Consider the following 18,657-nt stretch of genomic DNA (forward strand, 5'->3'; position numbering starts at 1 on the left):
TCCCTGATCTTGCCCGGAACGTGCTGGGCATTCTCCCTTACACCTGCTCTCACTCAGGAGCTCAGATTTTTGCTTTACTCGCTAACCTCTGGCCTCCTGCTTAATGTGTCTTTTTTTCCTGCCAACAGCATATTTTCCCTGAGATGCAGCTTGAATTTCTTTCCTTCCTGTTCATCCTGGACACTAGTAAGAGTTCAGAGAGGATGGGAAAGGGCGACGGGGCCATGGGGTCTGAGGACTAGTCTGGCCCATTTCAAAATTTAAATCTGGTTTTAAGTCATAAAAGGGCTATAAAAACCTTACACTAAATAAGGAAAACGATCCCATCCGGGGGCCTAATCCTTGCCCCGTTCTGCTTGGCTTCTCTCCCTCATTATGCTTGTATAATACAGTATAGTTTCTATTGAGTGTTTCCTTCCTGTTTTTACACTTATTCTTGCTTCACTGACTTTATTATCAGTAGAATTTTGCAGCATTTTTTTTACACAGCCATAAATACTATTCAATTCAACAAATGCATACAAATGGTTTCCATTAGAATTTTAATCTACTCTCCAAATGAAAGAAAAGCTTAATATAAATCTCTTTAAATTACCAGAACATAAATTCAGACAGGGACAGCTCCACCTAGACTACGCGCAAGGGGTCACATCCTGCTGTCCTCAGTCATAAATTAATTGAGGTCTCTCGCTGCCGTAAACGAACAGTGCATCCCGGAAAGATCGTATCTGTCAAGATTGCAGATTGGTTTCCCTCCGACTTTGTAAAAGTCACAGCTTACAATACCTTCATTATGCCGATGAGAATGGATGTCTCCCCAACTGGAAAGAAATAGGTGTTTTGTTCTGTTGGACCAAGATTTACAGAAAGCAATTTTCCTCCATGCAGGAGATATGACAAACCTGCTGGAAAAAAATGTCATTTCACAACTTCTTTCATTTCATCACCTTTTTTACTGCTAGATGTAGATTCTCTCCCCTGTGTGGATGGGCTGCAGTGACATTTAATGGCTAAGTGAGATGGTCACCAGTGAGTGAAAGCACCTTTCAGAGGGGCTGGGCTGCAGAGAGTTCATGTCCTTCTCCCTTCGCCCTCCTCTGAGAGACTTCTGCAAAGTCCCCAGAATCTGTCAGTGAGAGAGTAAAACTTGGGGCCCCTTGAGCCCTCAGACTGACTTATGCAGAACTCGTGGAGACCAGACAGTCTTTTGTAAACAGCTGCAGTGGCCTCAGTTTCCCCCTTGTTTGCTGAGCCCAAGAACCACAGCACACCCATGCTGTCCTTGGCATCGTCAGTGTGCTCTCCCAGGAGGACGCCTGAAGGGCAGAGTTTGGGCTTAGGTTTTTTTTTCCCATTTCCTCATGTCATAACCTAATGCTGTTCTAGTAGGGCTTCTGCATATTAAATGGCCTTTTAGCAACTGAGAAGGGGGTAGCGTGATCTATGGAGAAAAGGCCCCTCATGTAAATGTATGATGGCTGACATTACCCCACTGAGGAAAAAGGGCAAGATTAACTGTGAGACCGAGGGTCAGCAAACCCTGGGAAACGTCACTCTGTACAGCCACTTTCCTCTCCTTGAGTCAAGAGCCACTGTTCTGGGCTCTTTGTCCACAGCTGCCCCATCCCAACCTGTCATCGCCTGCTCTCTGGGCCTTGGTTGTGAGAAGGCTGAAAAAGTGTAAGGAGGGGCTTCCGGGAGTGCTTTGGGTCCTGAGGGCTTCTCTGGTCTTTGTGTACCAGAGAATAAAACACAGCAAAGCCAAAATCAAATCTCTCTGCCTGGCCCTGGGCAGCAACTGGTGCTGCAGGAAGCCTTCCTACCTGGTGGCCCCTTAGCTGCACAGGCAGAGAGGGCAAAGCAGTGCGCTGGTGGGGCATTGCTTCCATGTGCTGGTGAAATTTTTACAAATCTTTCTACAAATGATGATCTCTATCCACATAACGTGGCATAATAGCCTCTTTGCTTTACTGAGTGGTGCTGGCTGTTCAAGTGCTTATTTCTTGATTTTGAGCCCATTTGCTTTCCATTAGCAGTAATCCCAAGCCTGCAAAACTCCAATTACTAAGTGATAATAGAAATGCTGCTCTGCCTCAGACTCTCTGCAGCATGGGGCCCCAGAGTGGGTACAGGTTTCATGCACAGCCATATTTAATCTTGTTTATGGCATGAGAGTAAGACATCTGGCCAGGCCCCAGGTAGAAGACCGTAGGAGCTGGGCAGATGTTCTCAAAGGATGTCTGGGCCCTTTGGGGTCCTAGAAACTGGTAGAAACAGGACAGGTGCTCCTAAGATGGTCCAAGACACTCAGACTCAGGAATGAAAGCTATGGTGCAGGAAGATGAATGTTTCTTTGAATTATCGAGTTGGGGGAAAGGATGATGTGCCATGGACTAAATCATCATTCTCTAAGTTCCAGCCTAACAGAATTTGGAGATGAGGCCTGTTGAAGATTACCAGGGTTAGAGGTCATGAGGGTAGGGTCCTTATAATGAGATTAGTGCCCTTCTAAGAAGAGAACAGAGGGGCCACTGGTCCCACTTTCTCTTCCTGTCTGTCATGTGAGCACCCAGTAAGAGTGACTGTCTACAAACCAGGAAAAAGGCCTTCACCAGCTCCTGGCTATCTGGCACCCAATCTCAGACATCCCAGCCTCTAGAACTGGAACAATAAATGTCTGTTGCTTAAGTGCCCCAATTCGTGGTATTTTGTCACAGTAGCCTAAGCTGAATAAGACAGGATGATAGGGAACTGAGTGATTGTACAGAGACACACAGCAGGATGTGGGGTCAGGTGGGGCAATTCAGAACTTAACCCAAGTTGATGAGAAAATTCACCCTCTATCTGGTCCTTGCTGACAGCTGTAGGTCCAGGGAGGGGCAGCTGTTTTCTCTTTTAATTATGGCAAAAATATGTAAGCTAAAATGTAATATCAGCCATTTCCAAATGTCCTGTTAAGCAATGTTGACTATATTCACATTAGCATACAACCAATCTCTGGAACTTTTTCACCTTGCAAAACTGAAACTCTATCCATTAGATAACTCCTATTTAACCCTCTACTCCCAGCCTCTGTCAAATGACATTTAATTTGACTATATCCCTCATATACGTGGAATCATGTAATATTCTGTGCCAGGCTTATTGCACTGTGCATAATGTCCTCAAGGTTCATCTCTGTTGTAGCATGTTTCAGAATTTCCTTCCTTTCTGAGGCAGAGTAATATTCCATTGTGTGTATGTGTCAGATTTTATTTATGCAGTCATTCACGGAGGAACACTGGGGTGGCTTCCACCTCTTGGCTATTAGGAATGAACATGTGTATGGGGTGGCTCGCTTACAAAGGAACACTCAGGTCTGTCCATCTGCCGCATTATTCCACCTGGGGCCTCCCTGAAGGCCTGCCCAATAATGTTTTTCCTGCCCTTAGCACCATGTTCCCTAAATCCTGATCAGCACTGCCCTTCTTTCCTTATCCCTTGAAACTGACTCCAGTTTTGCCTGCTTTGGGCCTTCAAGAATATGTCTTTTCTTTCCTTTCTCCCTTTAACCTTAAAACTACTCATCATCCTCAGCATCTTTCACTATCAAGCCCTTTTGCTAAATTTCACTAAGTGCTCACTTTTCCAAGTTTTTCTTCAAATTCCTTGACTCCAAAATCCTTTTGAATATTATGAGCAAGATGGATTTGCCCAACTTTGCTCTATTTTACACCTGAGGGAAAAACAGAGCCAAACAGAGAAAGGATGATGGAATTTGTAGGTAATCCTGAAATTCACTTTCATTTTTGTGCCCTTGTTTTGGTATCCCCCTCAGAAATCCTGTAGCTTATTACCACTGCCACTGTGTGAAAACGTGAAGGGTTTGACACCTGAGCCAAGTCCATCCTAAAAGTGAGTTCTTTCCAGCAATAGAAAGTCGCAAAGAAGAGTGCCTGTGCTCTTCCTCTCTAATCCTTTTGAACTGTTAACTGAGGCACCAGCCATTTCTCTTTAAAGATTAAAATAATAATAATACTTTTTTTTTTTTAGGTTTACAGAAAATTGAGTGGGAAGTGTAGTAGAGACTTCTCATAGTTCTACTTATATTTCTGGTCCTCTGGCCCCAAAGGACACAACTGCTTCCATTATTAACATCCTGATTCTGATTCCATGCTGGCCTCTCAGAAGCCGCAGTTGACCTGTTCCCCTAGCACCTGCCCTGACCCATGGGAGGATCTGAGTCCAGTGCCCAGAACTTCACAGCCAGCCTCTGCAAATGGACTGACCACGATTAGCCCTGCTCTAAGAAGGCCACCAGGACTGTTCTACGGCAGAGCTGTAGTGTCATACAGAGTGCCACAGAATGGTCCTCCCAGTTGTATGACGTGGCTTTCTGCCATGTAGACACCACATAACCTTTGAGGGTGGAATAAGAAATGCCCTTCCTAGGGGACACTTTGTATATAACAAGCAGTCAATCTATACTATCCTCAATCTGCAATGTTTCCCCTGACCTCTAGAGATGGCAAAAGGAGTCTGACTGGATTACAAAGGTTTTTTTCTGATCAGAGATCAGGTTCATCTCTTCATTCAATTAGCCACTTAATACCTATTTATTCCTGGGCCAGGCACTATTCTTCACATGAGGGAGTTAACAGGTAGTAAGATAGGCTTGGCCTTTGCTGTCTTAAGGGGTCGATTGTGCCAGTGGTAGTTGTGCATGCATGTGTGCCCTGTAGTTTGTATTGAAACCTTAATCCCCAGGGCAAGTATTGAGGAGATTAGGTCATGAGGGCTCTGCTCTCAGAAATGGATTAATGCTGTTACAGTGAGTGGGTTACTATAGCAGGACAGGGGCCCTGATTCTAAGGATGAGTTTAGCCCCTTCTTTTGTCATTCTCTCATGCCCTCTTGCCCTTCTGCCTTCTGCCATGGGATGGCCCGGCAACAAGGTCCTTGCTAGACGCTGATGCCTTGGTACTGGACTTCCCAGCCTCCAGACTGTGAGAAATAAATTTATTTTCTTAAAAAATTTCCCAGTCTGTAGCATTTTGTTACAGCAGCACAAAATGGACTAAGACAGGGGTGGCAAACAGAAAACAATAAAGCAAACAGACAAGTGGTCAGGTAAGGAAAGAAACTGGCTGACAGAATATAGTAGTACTGGGAGGTAGGGTCCTAGAAGGCAATTAGGGAGTGGAGGCCACCTTTCAGAGGAGTAAGACAAGCTGAGGTGCTGCAGATATGAAAGAACACTCTGTAGGAAGAGTTGGGGAGGAATTTTCATCCAGGAAGGAGGCACAGCAAGCATATTAGCCTTGGACGTGGGAAGAAACGTTCAAGAAGCAGAGGCCTGTGAGGCCATGGCATACACAAGAGGTGACGAGAGGAGGCTGGAATGCAGCTGTGGGGGGGGGGCACAGCATGGTGCCCACCTGCCTGCCTAACTCTGAGACTTGCCCTCTTTGCCTGATGCCATTTAGCCTAGTGTCCTGGAGTGGACATGGGCCTCCGTTTGGAAAGCTGAGCCCCCCACCTTTTCTACTACTAAAGCTGCACAAGCTTGGATAAGTTCCTCAACTGCATGTCCTCATCTGCAATTTAAGACATGATTCTAAACTCTAACCTTCTCCAGCAACAACTGAGAGATGCTGACCACCCACATACTCACTGAGAAATCTAGAGCTAAATGCCAAGGTGCTGCACTTGCATTTAAAGAGCCTAGGATCTTCCCCTGCCAGCCAGGCACTCTTCAGAGGGGTGGAAACCTGCCAACCTACAGCCCAGGGACACTTAACAACTCACTTGGCCAGTGAGCAATGTCACAGTTGTGTCCAAGAGAGGCAAGGCAGGAGGAGAGAAGTAACAGGCAGAAAGCCCACTCCCGGACAATGAGGCTCTTAAGAGTCCTGACTGAGCAGCGGGCTAAATTGAAACATCATCCCAGTGCTGCCGAGTGATTGCACTGAAGCAAGTTGGCAAAACATCAGACAGCAGGTACCATGGCTGCCTGTGCCGGGAGGCTCCAGCTGGCTGCCTAATTGGGCCAAGCTCCTCAAGGGTTCTGAAATTCACAGGCTCTACCACCAGTGGCTAAAACTACTAATCCTTGAATCAATTAAACTGCTTCCAAGGTGGCACTTTGCCCCTCCCTGGAGCTGTGCAACTTACTCTTGTGATCAGGGGTGGCTTTGAGACCCACATCCAAGGTTTGACCCAGGCAGCTTGGAACCCACAGCCAGGCTGTGCATGTGCTTCCTGGACAGGGCTGCGGGGCGGCTCACGCTGTTACTGCTCTGACATGCACCCTGATGGATGACCTTAACCTAGTTTTTGTTTGACAGGAGAGACCCACACCCCATTTAATCCTTTGTACCTACTCACCTGTGGTAAGGCTGCAAATTGGTGAAGAATCCCCAGGTTTTGGATGGGAAGAGAAGGCCTATATCACAGTGCTGTCCTACAGCTCTTTTCCCTCTGAATTTTGTAAGCTGGAACAGCATTTCGGAGTCTCCACCCCCTTTTACACATATTAGTAGCTATTTAATCAATATGCCAGTACAAACTGATGTTTATGTGAGAGACTGGAGGATTGAGAAGTGGGTTCCATTTTAGTTTTTGCGAATTGAGCCCAGGGCTTTTTCACTGAGCTATATCTTGCCTTTTATTTTTACATTATTTCCAGATAAGGTCTGGCTGAGCAGGCCAGGCTGAACTGGAACCTGCAAGCCTTTTCAGCTTTGGACACTTTTAAGCCTTCTGTACCTTCCTCACACTTGTCCAGGGTGTGACATGGGCCAGCTGGCTTCAGTCATCAGCCCCAAGGAAATAGTGGAAGACAGAATGAAGACTTAGTGGTTATTAGTCTGTGATATTTGTGGAACTAAACAGAACTCCCGTGACCTTTCCCCAACCTCTCCTTCTTAGAAGCACTGCTGGTACAAGAGGCACAATCAACCTCAGCCCCCTCCAATTCTGTCTAATAATAAGAACCAAGATTGCAAAACATGCAGAGCATGCTCACAGTATGAAGTTTCTTAAGTAATACTTTTCTGATTCGTTTTATTAAGAAATTAAATTGTTGATCCATTTGAACTCTCATTAATAGATATTAAATGTTGCTTATTATAAAAATGCTAATAAATTATTCGGTTTTTGTTTTTTTAAATTAGCCACCAAATGGCTAACAAATTAAATTTAAATCATTAAGTCTGATATTCCTAGAGAGGGTTCACAGGAGGTGGTATATAAGAGAACCTGCTTTTATTTTGTTTGCTTTTAAACACAAAGAGCCCGTGCTGACTCCTGGCTCTTGCCTCCCTGGCCCCCTTCCAGACCACGGTGAGCATCTGTGAGACAGCTGACCAGGTGGGGGCTGCAGTTTTGAGGGTGGCTGGCTACCTGGGCTGCCGGCCGAGTCCATAACCTTGGCCTCATTACTTTCGCTCTAACTGACCTCGCTGATCAGCGCTGACATGTGCTGCTCAAGTGTTGACTGCCCTATTGCTCACTGCTTCTTTTAGGCTGCTGCTGGTAATTAAAAGCTCTATTACAAAGATGGCCAGTCAGCCTTCCCTGGGCTTAGAAAGACAAACTGATGTCCTCTTTCAATGGAAAGGATACAAGAAACAGGAAATCCCAGTATGTGGACACAGTTTTAATTAAAACTCAACAGCCCACCTTGCCAGCAATTCGCCTAAGCTGCTGAATATTTCATCCTCTTGAAATATACTATTGTTAACTTGACTCAACAGATGTCTCTTATTAGCATTTTTAACATGGAGCATTAAATAAGAGTTTGCAATATTCTAATTTGTAAAATCTTAAAACAGTATTTCATTTGTTCAGCTGCGGCAAACCAAGATAGCCATATCTATCTATCTATCCATATATATATATATACACACACATCTATATAGATACACATATGTGCATATATATATATATAAAATTTTTCTTCTCCGCAAACAGTGGTACTAACCACACCTTGCATATTATATTCACTGTATTACAGAGAGCAAAACTTAAAATCAAAAGGAAGTGATTAACTCTTTCTCTACATATATCCCCCACCCCACCCTTGGGCAATTTCACCTAAACCTAGTGTTAATCAACTTTCCCTCACTACACTGAAAAAAAAAAAAAAAAAAAAAAGCTGAGATGGTCAGTTTAAAAAGAGGGAAAGTTTCTTTTGGCTTGTTTCAGTCCATGGTCCCATGGCACATTGCTTTTGGGCCTATGGTGAGGTAGGACTTTGTGGCAGAGTGCTTGGTGGAGCAAGCTGTTCCCCTCAGTGGTCAGGAGGCTGAGGAAAGAAAAGGACTCGGCTGGGTCCCAATACCTTCAAGAGAATGGCTCCAATCACCAAACTTCCTTTCATTAGACTCCATTCTTTTAAAGGTTCTATTACCTCCTAATGGCACCACGGGTTAGGAATTAAAAGCCTTTAACACATGAACCTTTGGGGGATATTTAAGATCCAAACTATAGTACCAGAAATGCATAAAGAGGGGAAAGTCAACAATGAACAGACTTTCCAAGGTGCTTTTCAGTCTAGACCCACACTGTCATCTAAAGCAGCCAGCACCTCAGTGTACTGGTCTGCATGTATACCCTTTTCAGGAATCCAGTCAAAATTATTTTTGTGCTGGGCATTGTGGTATATACCTGCAATCTCTGTACTCTGGGAGGCTGAGGCAAGAGGATCACCATATTTGAGTCCAGCCTGAGCAACCTAGTAAGATCGTCTCTGAAAATTAAAAAATAAAATTTAAAAAGGGGTGGGGATATAGCTCAGTGTGAAGGCCCTGGGTTCAATACACAGAAACACAGAAAGAAACACACACACACACACACACACACACACACATTTTCATGCCATGTATGGTGATGCATGCCTGTAATCTCAGCTACTCGTGAAGCTGAGGCAGGAAGACTGCAAGATTGAAGCTAGCCTCCACTTCAGAAAAAAAAAGTGCCACTGAGGAAATGTTACAGCTTAAAGAGGCTAAAAAGTCATGGTAACTAAAGGCAGTAAGAAGCCCTATACTGGATCCTGTCCTAGAAATGCTATAGAGAAATAAGATCTGACAAAATGGGAATAAGAATAGAGGATTAAAGTACTATAACAATGCTAAATTTATGAGAAGTCAATAAATAAATACATGGTGATATATGAAAACATCCCAATTCTTAGGAAACAAGTATTTAGGGATCAAAGGCTACCATGCGACTTAACCTCAAATGGTGTGTACGGTATATATATATATATATACACACATACACCTCTCTGTTTCTTTCTCTCTCTCTCTCTACTTTTATAATTTTGACCAACTACAAAACTAAGATATATCTACACAGGAGTTTGAAAGTTAATGCAAAAGTCTCAAGAATTTTACAAAGCAGGTATCATTTTTGAACTCAAGAAATACTTTAACACTGAGGACATGAAGAGCAGCTGAGCAGGAAGTAAATAATTAGACTTTCACAATTTTCGAAGGTGTATGCTGTGGCCAATATCATGAGTAGCAACAGTTACTAAACCCCTTCTCTCTGCAGCCTCTGTTGTAGAACTTGGGATGCTAGCTACCCTGCCAGCTTCTTTTGCAGCTACCTGTGGTCATGTGACCTAGCTGTGGCCAATGAGACAGAAGAGAATTATTTGCTGAAGGCTTCTGGCAAAACTTGTGGTTTCCTATTAAAAGGCACAAGCAGGAGGAGAGAATTCTGTCTTACCCCAGGTCATTTCGCATCTCCTTCATCTACATTTAATGTGCCTGGGACACCTGGACCTTGACAAAGCAAGCTTGAAGACATCAAGCAAAAAGATAGCCATCAGAAAATAAAGAATAAAAGCCTAGATCTTTGCTGAAACTAGCAGCTGAATGCCAGTAAATGCTTACTACTGTACTTTTTTGTTGGTGTTTCTGAGACAGGGTCTTGCTATGTAGTTCAAGCTGGCCTTTACCTCACTATATTATAGTCCAGGCTGGCCTCGAATTCATGGTGATCCTCCTGCCTCCTCTTCCAGAGTTCTGGGATTAAAGGTGTGCCATTATACCCAGCTTGCTGTACATCTTATTATAAGAAAACAAGAGATTATCCATTTAAGCCACCAAGTCATGTATCAGCTACTTATAGGGATACACATTACTTATGCTTGTTTATTCATGGAGAAAAAGCAGAAGAAATCCAAAAAAATAAAAAAGAGGAAGAACCAGGCCATGCAGCACTATGCAGAGGAAGCAATTAAATACCTACTTAAAACTTGGATCAAATGGAATTGGTAAGTTTTCAAACAATGCCAAGACATAACAATTTTCATGAACAGCAGAAAATAAAGAACTTCCAAAACAGTAAGTATTCTACAGTGATTTAAGACCAGGAAAGGTCAAGACATCCTCTAATCAGATGAATTTCAATGCAAACCTCATTTCTGGGTGTTCTGCCAATATGCATGTTATTGCCAAATGCCTAATTCAAAATCATATATAAGAATGTTTTAACTGAAATACAGAAGTTAAAAATAAGACACTTAAATAGTAATCTCCCTACTCTTGTAAAGATAAATGTACCCATTAATCCTATATGTTAATAGGAAGATTTCTTTCTCTTATATTGTACAAGACAATATTTTAAAGCTTTTCACAAGAAGTTGCCATGAAAAAAAATTTTTACGTAACTGGTTCCTTACCAGCTACTTCACTGAATTAAAACACAATGAGGTTCATAACTTTTAAGTGAAAATATTAAAACATGTATTAAGTCCCTCTGCATAAGATCTTGTGTAAACATGGGGAGGATGAGGGACAGTTGGTTGCAACAAAACATAAAGACACCACATATCCTTTTGTGGAGCTTAATATCTAGTTAGGGCAGGAAGAGACAAATGTGAAGTTAAATGAAATGTTTCAATAACAGTTGTAGAGAGCAGAAGAGATGTCATAAAACAGTGTGCAATTCATTGCGAAAAATAGTGTGGCTGACAATCCTGCTGCTGCAGTATTTCAAAGAAGAAAAAAGTCACTTTAAGCCTGGAAGGTCTAGGGAAACTTTGCAGAAGGCAGGATCTCAGCTCAATCTTAAAAGATGTTGGAAACCTGTTACGTGATCAAAGGAAGCACAGTAAGAATCTCAGAAACACTGGCTGAAGGCTAGGGATCTAGCTCAATGATAAAGAGCTTGCCTAGCATGGGTAAGGTACTAGGTTCAATCCCCAGTACTGGAAAAGAAAAATTACTTGTTTAAAACAAGAACCTTTTAGAAAAAAAGAATGCAGCAGGCAAGTAAAGGTGTGGACAGGATTCAACAGGCAGAACTGAGATTTGGTAGGTGGCTACAAAAAATAAGGGCCATGTCCTTTTTCAACACGCCAGACCTGAGACCTCCAGGCTCCACTGTGATTTCACACTTGAGCAGATTTTCTTTCACCAATATAGAGCCTCTCCCCCAGTTTTCTTGGAAATATTCAAAACATTTTAATTTAATGAAGGATTTTTACAATCTCCTAAAGTCTCTGGTCTTGGTAAGAACTAGGCTCCTAAAGGCTTTCACTTTTAGCCCTTCTGCCCTCTGGCTTTGCTGATGGATGCAGACACAGCAGATTATGTCTGCATGGCTCAGGTACCTGGACAGCATGATTTAAATAAAAAAAAAAAAGGTTAGCAAAGTTGAGGTTTACCTAACATTTCTAGTATCTAACTATCTCCATTTGCTCCAAACTAGGAGCCATCAGAGAACTCAGTGCCTGGTGGGCATTCAGCAATTATTTGGAGATTCATACTGTCTTAGGAGGAAATGGTTTCAGATTCTTTCTACAAGAATAAGACTAATTCTGGGACAGTTCTCATCTGACATAAATATGTTATCCTTTTTAGTCCAAATGAGACCCGAGCTGCAAAAAGTCCTGGGTCCAGGGATATTTTGCCTGTACCTCTGCAACTGCTCACCTACAACTCTGATCATCCTGGTTCCCAGATAAGAGGAGTTTGCAAACCAATGTCTCCTTGAATCCCAGTCTTTCCATTGGGCTTTAGGCAGCATCCCAGGTAATAATGTATGGAAACTACCATTTTTCAGAATGGGCTTCCTTAAAAAAAAAAAAAAATTAGTGTCACTAATAAGAAAATTACCTCTCTGTATTCTTCAGTCACTTCTGCAACACTCTGTTCATCTTAAATATTTTTAATCCTCAGGATATGGATTTGGGAAAACCAAAGATTATTCCTGGCCCATGGTAACTTCAGATCACTGGGCATACAAACCCAAGTTTTTATTCATGAAGTTTTCTCAGTTCTTACACTTAGCCTTTTACTTTGTACCATGTTTTTGTTTTTTTGCTCATGTACCATGTTTAATTAGGACAAGATTGCTAATATATCACTTTCAGCTGGGCCTTGGTAGGCTTCAGAAGTCTTGAAGGACAGACTCCTTAAAAATAAGAAGAGGAAGAAAAGCATAAAATGTGTCAGGGAAATTAAGTTCCTTTTGTTTCACTCTCAAATTCTGCCTTTTAAATGTAGTTCGTCTACCCACGGTTCAGTGAAAGATGGTTTCCTTATTGTCATTTATTAGCCATGACAGGCAGCAACACTTCTCTCAGATACAGTCTCCCTTCACCACAATTATCTAGTAATGCCTGCGAGGCAAAAGGCTGCTCAAAACTTCTTCCTTCTGGAATGCTTTTCCCATAGGCAACAGTTCAAAGCAAACTTCTGTTAACTGGAACACTGACATCTGCAGAATTCTCTGGACAGGACAATTCCACTACTCCTGGAGTGATAGCAGAAACTAAGACATAATTACCTGTAGTCCAGTCACTAGGAAATCTGCTCACCAACACAGTTCAAAGGTGGAGGCCTTATGTATCCACACTGACAGTTGCCACCCCATAAACAACCCAACCACAGCCTGTCACTGCACACACATCCCTCTTAGAAGGATCTTTTCCTGTTATTCTCCAAAGAGGAAAAGAAAACAGGAAAAAAAAATGTTTTTCCACTAAAATTGAATGTAGGAAGCTGAGACAATATATGTTAGTATCAAAACTAAATAAATTAATGCACCATTGGCTTGTTGGCCCCTAGACATATTTGCAAATGTGACATAAAAATTACACACTCCTTGCTAACAGGGCTCACAATTTGCAACTTGCAGCAACATAAAAATGGAACCTATTTTTTATCTTTAAGTCTCTTTACTGATTTATTTCTTCTTTTGTTTTATGCATTTTGGAGCAAACCGAGGGGAAGGAGTTTCAAGGAGAAAAGAGAAATTGATGAGAAAAAAAGAAAAGAGACAGTTAATAAGGTCAAGGGGGCAGCAGAAGCGGGACATGAGGACTGAAGCATAACGGCAGGGAGAAGTCTGTGACTTACCAGATCTTCCAGTCTGAAAAGGGAGCAGAGAACTTAGGACAAGTGATAAAAGAGCCTCTTTCTGGCCCATACAAAGCATCACCCAGCTTGACGTAGTGGTGCACGCAGGCCTATAATCCCACCTATTTGGGAAGTTGAGGAGGATCACAAGTTTAGGGCCGGCTGGGCAATTTAGCAGGACTTTGCCTCTATCTTAGTTACGTTTCTATTGCTGAGACAAAATACTTGACACCCAAAGTTAGAGGAAGAAAGGTTTATTTGGCTTACCGTTTGTTGAGGTTTCAGGCCATAGTTGCCTGGCTCCAAGACAGGGTGGCATGGCAGAGGGGCATCTCAGAAGAGAAACTTTCTGCAGCAAGCAGGCAGGTGAGAGCACATTAGCCCTCTTTCTGTCCCTTTCATTTTATGCAGGCTACCAGCCCTAGAAAGCATTCAAGCCCTTAATCCTAGCCAAAACTATGCCAAACCAATCAGTGGACTGATCTAGTAATCACACACCCTTGATTCCAGCATCATACACTCCAGATCCAGCCACTTCTGAAAAGCCATGACTGCACAAGGCTTTGGGGTGACATCTAGACACAAGTCACAACAATCTCAAAATTTAAAAAAGGGCCTGTAATGTAGCTCACTGGCAAAGTACCTGCCTAGCATGCAAGAGGCCCAAGATTCCACCCCAGTAATGCAAAAACAACAACCAAACAAAGCATCACTTATCCACTCTAGGAAAACACACAGCATTAGTACCTCAGATTGTTTTCTAAGCATTAAGCCTACAAAATGTGCTTCACAGAAAAAACAGAAGAGACAGAAACAGGATTAAACATCTAATTGTTATAATATAAACATGAACATACTTTGGTATGGTAAATTTTAATAAGATTTTAATAATATTGGCAAGGAGCCAAATTATAATGTCTTAGAATGTGGAGAGCAAAACCGGAGACAGAATAAAAATTCTTCAAACTGTAAGAGCACTCAAAAAAAGGTAGTAATCTTTAAGGTGAAGCAACCATTTTCTCAACAAAGGCACCAAGCATGTTTAGGGTGATGTTTGCATAGAAGGTGTGGTGCCAGCACAAATGAGCTTCCTTCCATCACCAATAGATCTGGAAGAAATGCCTCCAGGTGGGCAGAATTTCTCACAATGCACCTGAAGGATAGGAAGTGATTTACTCTCTGGTTGTGGAGTGTCTCTGGAAATAAACTGTGTTGGCAGATAGAGGGAGCAACCTGTTTCCATGCAGCAGAGGTGGGAATATGCTCAACACCTCCCACCCATGCAACCCCAGTGGCCACTGCAGCAAGACGTGGTCTGGGGGGTGGCAATGGGAGAAAAGGTGTCCTCTGGGAACAACTCTTTACTCAGATAAACTAAATGTAACAGCTCCATGTGATCAACAAAGCAAAAATAAGAGGCCAAAACAATAGGGGTTCTCACCCCCAGAGGGATAATGTGCCACTAGCCAGCATGTAACCGGATAGCAGGAACAGAGGAAATATTCCTGGTTCAGTGGTGCTGATCATCTGTCAGGACAGATGTACCATCTGATCTAGGTTTTCTGGGTGGGTGGGTAGGGGCTTCCCTCAACTCTGCACCAAGTACTTTAATGCTACTGTCATTTGGGTGCCATTTTTTTTTCTCCAAGGGCAATACATGTTATGCTTCATTTGGGCCAGATGTGCACATCAGCGTGGCTGCTATACCCGCTAAGAACACAAACAATTATTTATGTGTCCTTCCAGCACACATAGAAATGGCTGTTGAAATGCAGTGGATGAGAGAGAACTAACAGTCTTCTGTGAGCAACCAGGATCCCAGTGAACGAGGTCACAAGTGAGAAGACATCCTTAATCTAGCCTTGTGTGACAGGCGATCTGCAGCTTCCCTTATTTCCAACCCTAAATCAATAGTTTAAACAGATGTAGGTTCCATGTGACAGGAGGGAGGGTAAGGGAGATGTGAGGCTTTACATTCTTTAGATGTCTACTTGTGCTGGCCTGGCTATTAAAAAGTTTTGTGTAACTTCAAGATGAAAGGCATTAGCAGCTTCTTAGAAGAGGAGAGTCCCAAACTTCTGTAGATTTAATGAGATTGAACTCACTGAAGCTTCTGACTCGGTTGGCTGTTAATTGAATCAAAGTCAATGACAATCTTGTTGCACCTGGGTGTGAATTTCCTAAACACAAAAAACAAAATATATAAAGATATTATCCAATGAGTAGTTAAAGCAATTTGTTTACTTTGGTTTAAACTATACTTTCTGTGAAGAGAAAAAAAGTCCTGGGATTTGCTTGATATTTTGTCTCTATAGGAGCCAATTATAGGGCACCATACCGAGAGAAACAGGGACCAGAAAAGACTAAGACAAAAAAGATGCATGGGGTGGCTTGGTGTATATGTTTTTCAGCTATCTGAGTTCATGAATTATCCGGGAGTCAAAGGATTTCTAACAAGTTAGCTGCACAACATGATATCTGATTACTTGTTTTCCCATCAGATTTATCTTATTTTCTAGGAAATTTCTACCGCCAACTTGGAGTTGTTCCAAAGCAAAAGGTAGTAAATTTTCTTTTGCCTTGTATATAGAGCAAAAAACAACTAGTTTTAGTGAGGAGCAATTTCTTAAAATCATGTTCTAAAAATGCAAATGTTTTTGTACTCATTAACTTTTTACTCATTACTCATTATTTCTATAATAACTGAAAAACATTTGAGGCTAAATATATTCAAGTATAAAGAGAGTATGTAAATAACTTGGATTTAAACGCTCATAAAGTGCGATAGTTCAAGAGATTTATCCCATAAAACCCATATCCCTAAAAACACAAGGAGCTAGGTATGTTACCCATTTAACAGTCCTGCCACTGCTGATCATAAATACTATAAAGTTTTCTAGTCTCAAAGGAATTTTCTGCCATTAATCAAAGATGAGGGAACTTACTTGCAAGTAAAACATACCACAAAAATCTTTGCTCAGCAAAGACAATCATAAAAATCCAAAAGCTCAATTTTAAATGTTGCTCTTAAAAAATTCCTGGTATTTCAACTAGGTTGCTTTCATCCAAAACTGTCTATGCCAGAGTTGTTATATTTGCAAAATTTACAACTGTTTAGCATTACTACTGCACAACTTGTGAATTTTAAAATTTCTTGATACAGTACTCAAATAATTAGTCTGAACTGTGGAAAGTTATTATTAAAATATAATCATTAAACATATTGTCTTCAGATATATCTGTCACTACTCCTAAAAAACTACCCCTAGAATAACCTTTAATTATGCCATCACATTTCCAAATGTACTTCCCAGTGTGAAAGTTGGGTATCAGAGGAAGAAAGTGGATATCGAACAAGGTCATGCATTTATTTGTCTGTATCAGCCCTTCAAACCACCCCTTGCTATGAGTTCTCCCAACTCACCTGAATATAACCCCAGCCATTTCAAACATGAGCCTCGCAGCTGTTGTCTCATCACTGTCATGGTATTTATCAGACATGAAAATAACTTCCTTTATACCTTAAAAGGTAGCAATGAAAGCCTCATTAGTAAATGCATATACAGATACTGTAAAAGAAGACAGAAGCAGATGGAGCCCTCCTAGTGTGATTAATTACCTTTTCCGAGTGTGCTTGCAGACAATGTCCAGTTACTGAAATATGTATCTGTCATTTTCTAATACAGCAGAGGGTGGACTACATTTAATCTGCCCTCCAGTCTTTATGAATTTTTTTAAACAAATGCGAAGTCAAAGCAGTCAAGTTTTGATCTGATTAATAAATTTTCTTTCTCCAGGTAAGCAAATATTCTTTTATGCATAAGGCAACTATTCAAGAGCTGATGGGGTGAGTAAAGGGTGCTGGCCAACACAGAGATTAGCACCACTTTGCACCCCAGAAAGGCTCTGCAGACCAATTCCGCCCACTTCTGTGGAGCACAAATCTGCTTCCTTTTCTGACCTCACCATACAGCAGCAATAATAACTTGAGTTGGGAGTTCTGAGTGCCCTGCACTAAAGGCTGCTCCTCCACTATCTTCAAAAGGGACACAGAAGCTGGCTGCACAGAGCACAAGCTGTTCAGGGCCTATGCCTGCTGCCAATGCAATACCTGTGGATGGCAGAGGAAACATCCTGAAGGATTTAGGGGCAGCAGCCGTATGGGAGCCCAGACTGTTTCTTAAGGGCAGCTTCTGATTTGCTCTCAGCAGACCTCTTCTGCTGAGATCCACGGGGCTTGTGATAAACAGCCCCTTTAAACCACACATCTGGCTAAACATTGCTAAGTCTTTAGATCTCAAGCTGAGAGCTTTATGGAGATAAAGTATAGCTGAATCTTAGATGTGACAGTTTGAAAAAGGTGAAATATTCAGAATACAATGGTGTGGATTTATGGTAACTATAATATAAGAAAAACTTGGAGTGTTACCATTTCAGTCTTATGACATTTATATGCAAAGATATGCTTAGATTCTCAAATATCTACCACATATTAGATACAAATTAAAATTTGATATACAGACTCCCAGCTGACCTTGTTTCTGACAGAAGTTCATTTTCCTTCCTCCCCCCTAATCTATGCACACTATGTCAGAGAATGGTAAATTGACAGTAATTATATGCAAAGCCTGTGTTGCTTTTTGGCAGCTTGCAGTTTAAGAAGTTGCAAACTAAATTAAAAACATGCTAAGAATCACAGAGGATGCAATTAGTCTTAGAATACCTGGCGCCATTCAAAAACAAAACACGAGAAATATCTTGCAAAGTTGATACTGCAATTAATTTAGATCTAAACAATAACAATTTAAGATCAAACACATCTGCAGTGAACTACTTGATGAGCAGGCAGCAAATGTGACATGTAAATGCAAATGTGACAATTGGAAAGGCCTGTTTCCTACCTGCCTGGATGATGAGCTTAGCACATTCATTACATGGAAACAAGGCGACATACATGCTACAGCCCTTCACGTCAGCTGAATTCTTGTTCATGATGGCATTCAGCTCAGCATGGCACACTGAGTTTGAAAAAGGGGGGGAAAAAAAAACTTAGATTGTATCTCATGAAAAATTTACCAAGTGTTAAGCATTTTATTCCCCCCTCTGAAATAACTGTAATAGACTCAATAAAAACAAATTGATTAGAAAGGCAAGTACTGAGAATACCAAGTGAGGACCAAGTGACCTGACTGGGTTGGTGATTAGTGGGGAAACCGTTCACTGAAGCAGCCCTAGGTCTGTAAGTACCTAGAGCAGCCAGGAGAGGCTAAGGTCAAGTACCTTCACCCACCCTAAGCGC

The 18,657-nt window shown here is 41.9% G+C and overlaps 1 protein-coding gene across 7 annotated transcripts in view; it reads right to left on the reverse strand.

The window, feature by feature from the left end:
* Positions 1 to 525: 525 nt before the first annotated feature.
* The window catches only part of Dctd (dCMP deaminase), a 38,646-nt gene continuing 20,514 nt past the window's right edge, over positions 526 to 18,657 (reverse strand). For 3 of the 7 annotated variants that reach the window (XM_087217050.1, XM_087217049.1, XM_087217051.1), the window contains exons 4-7: positions 18,260 to 18,376; positions 16,783 to 16,879; positions 15,464 to 15,538; positions 526 to 13,707 (exon numbers count right to left, since the gene is read on the reverse strand). In XM_087217050.1, the coding sequence (XP_087073176.1) occupies positions 13,692 to 13,707; positions 15,464 to 15,538; positions 16,783 to 16,879; positions 18,260 to 18,376 (305 nt within the window). In that variant the 3' untranslated portion in view covers positions 526 to 13,691. Of the gene's footprint in view, positions 13,708 to 14,212; positions 15,539 to 16,782; positions 16,880 to 18,259; positions 18,377 to 18,657 lie in introns of those variants that run through there. The other 4 variants (XR_015453440.1, XR_015453439.1, XR_015453438.1 and 1 more) reach the window with 4 other exon arrangements.

Source organism: Heterocephalus glaber, unplaced genomic scaffold, assembly GCF_053883595.1.
Source record: "Heterocephalus glaber isolate CG9 unplaced genomic scaffold, H.glaber_assembly_v1.0 deba00001461, whole genome shotgun sequence".
NCBI lineage: Eukaryota > Metazoa > Chordata > Mammalia > Rodentia > Bathyergidae > Heterocephalus > Heterocephalus glaber.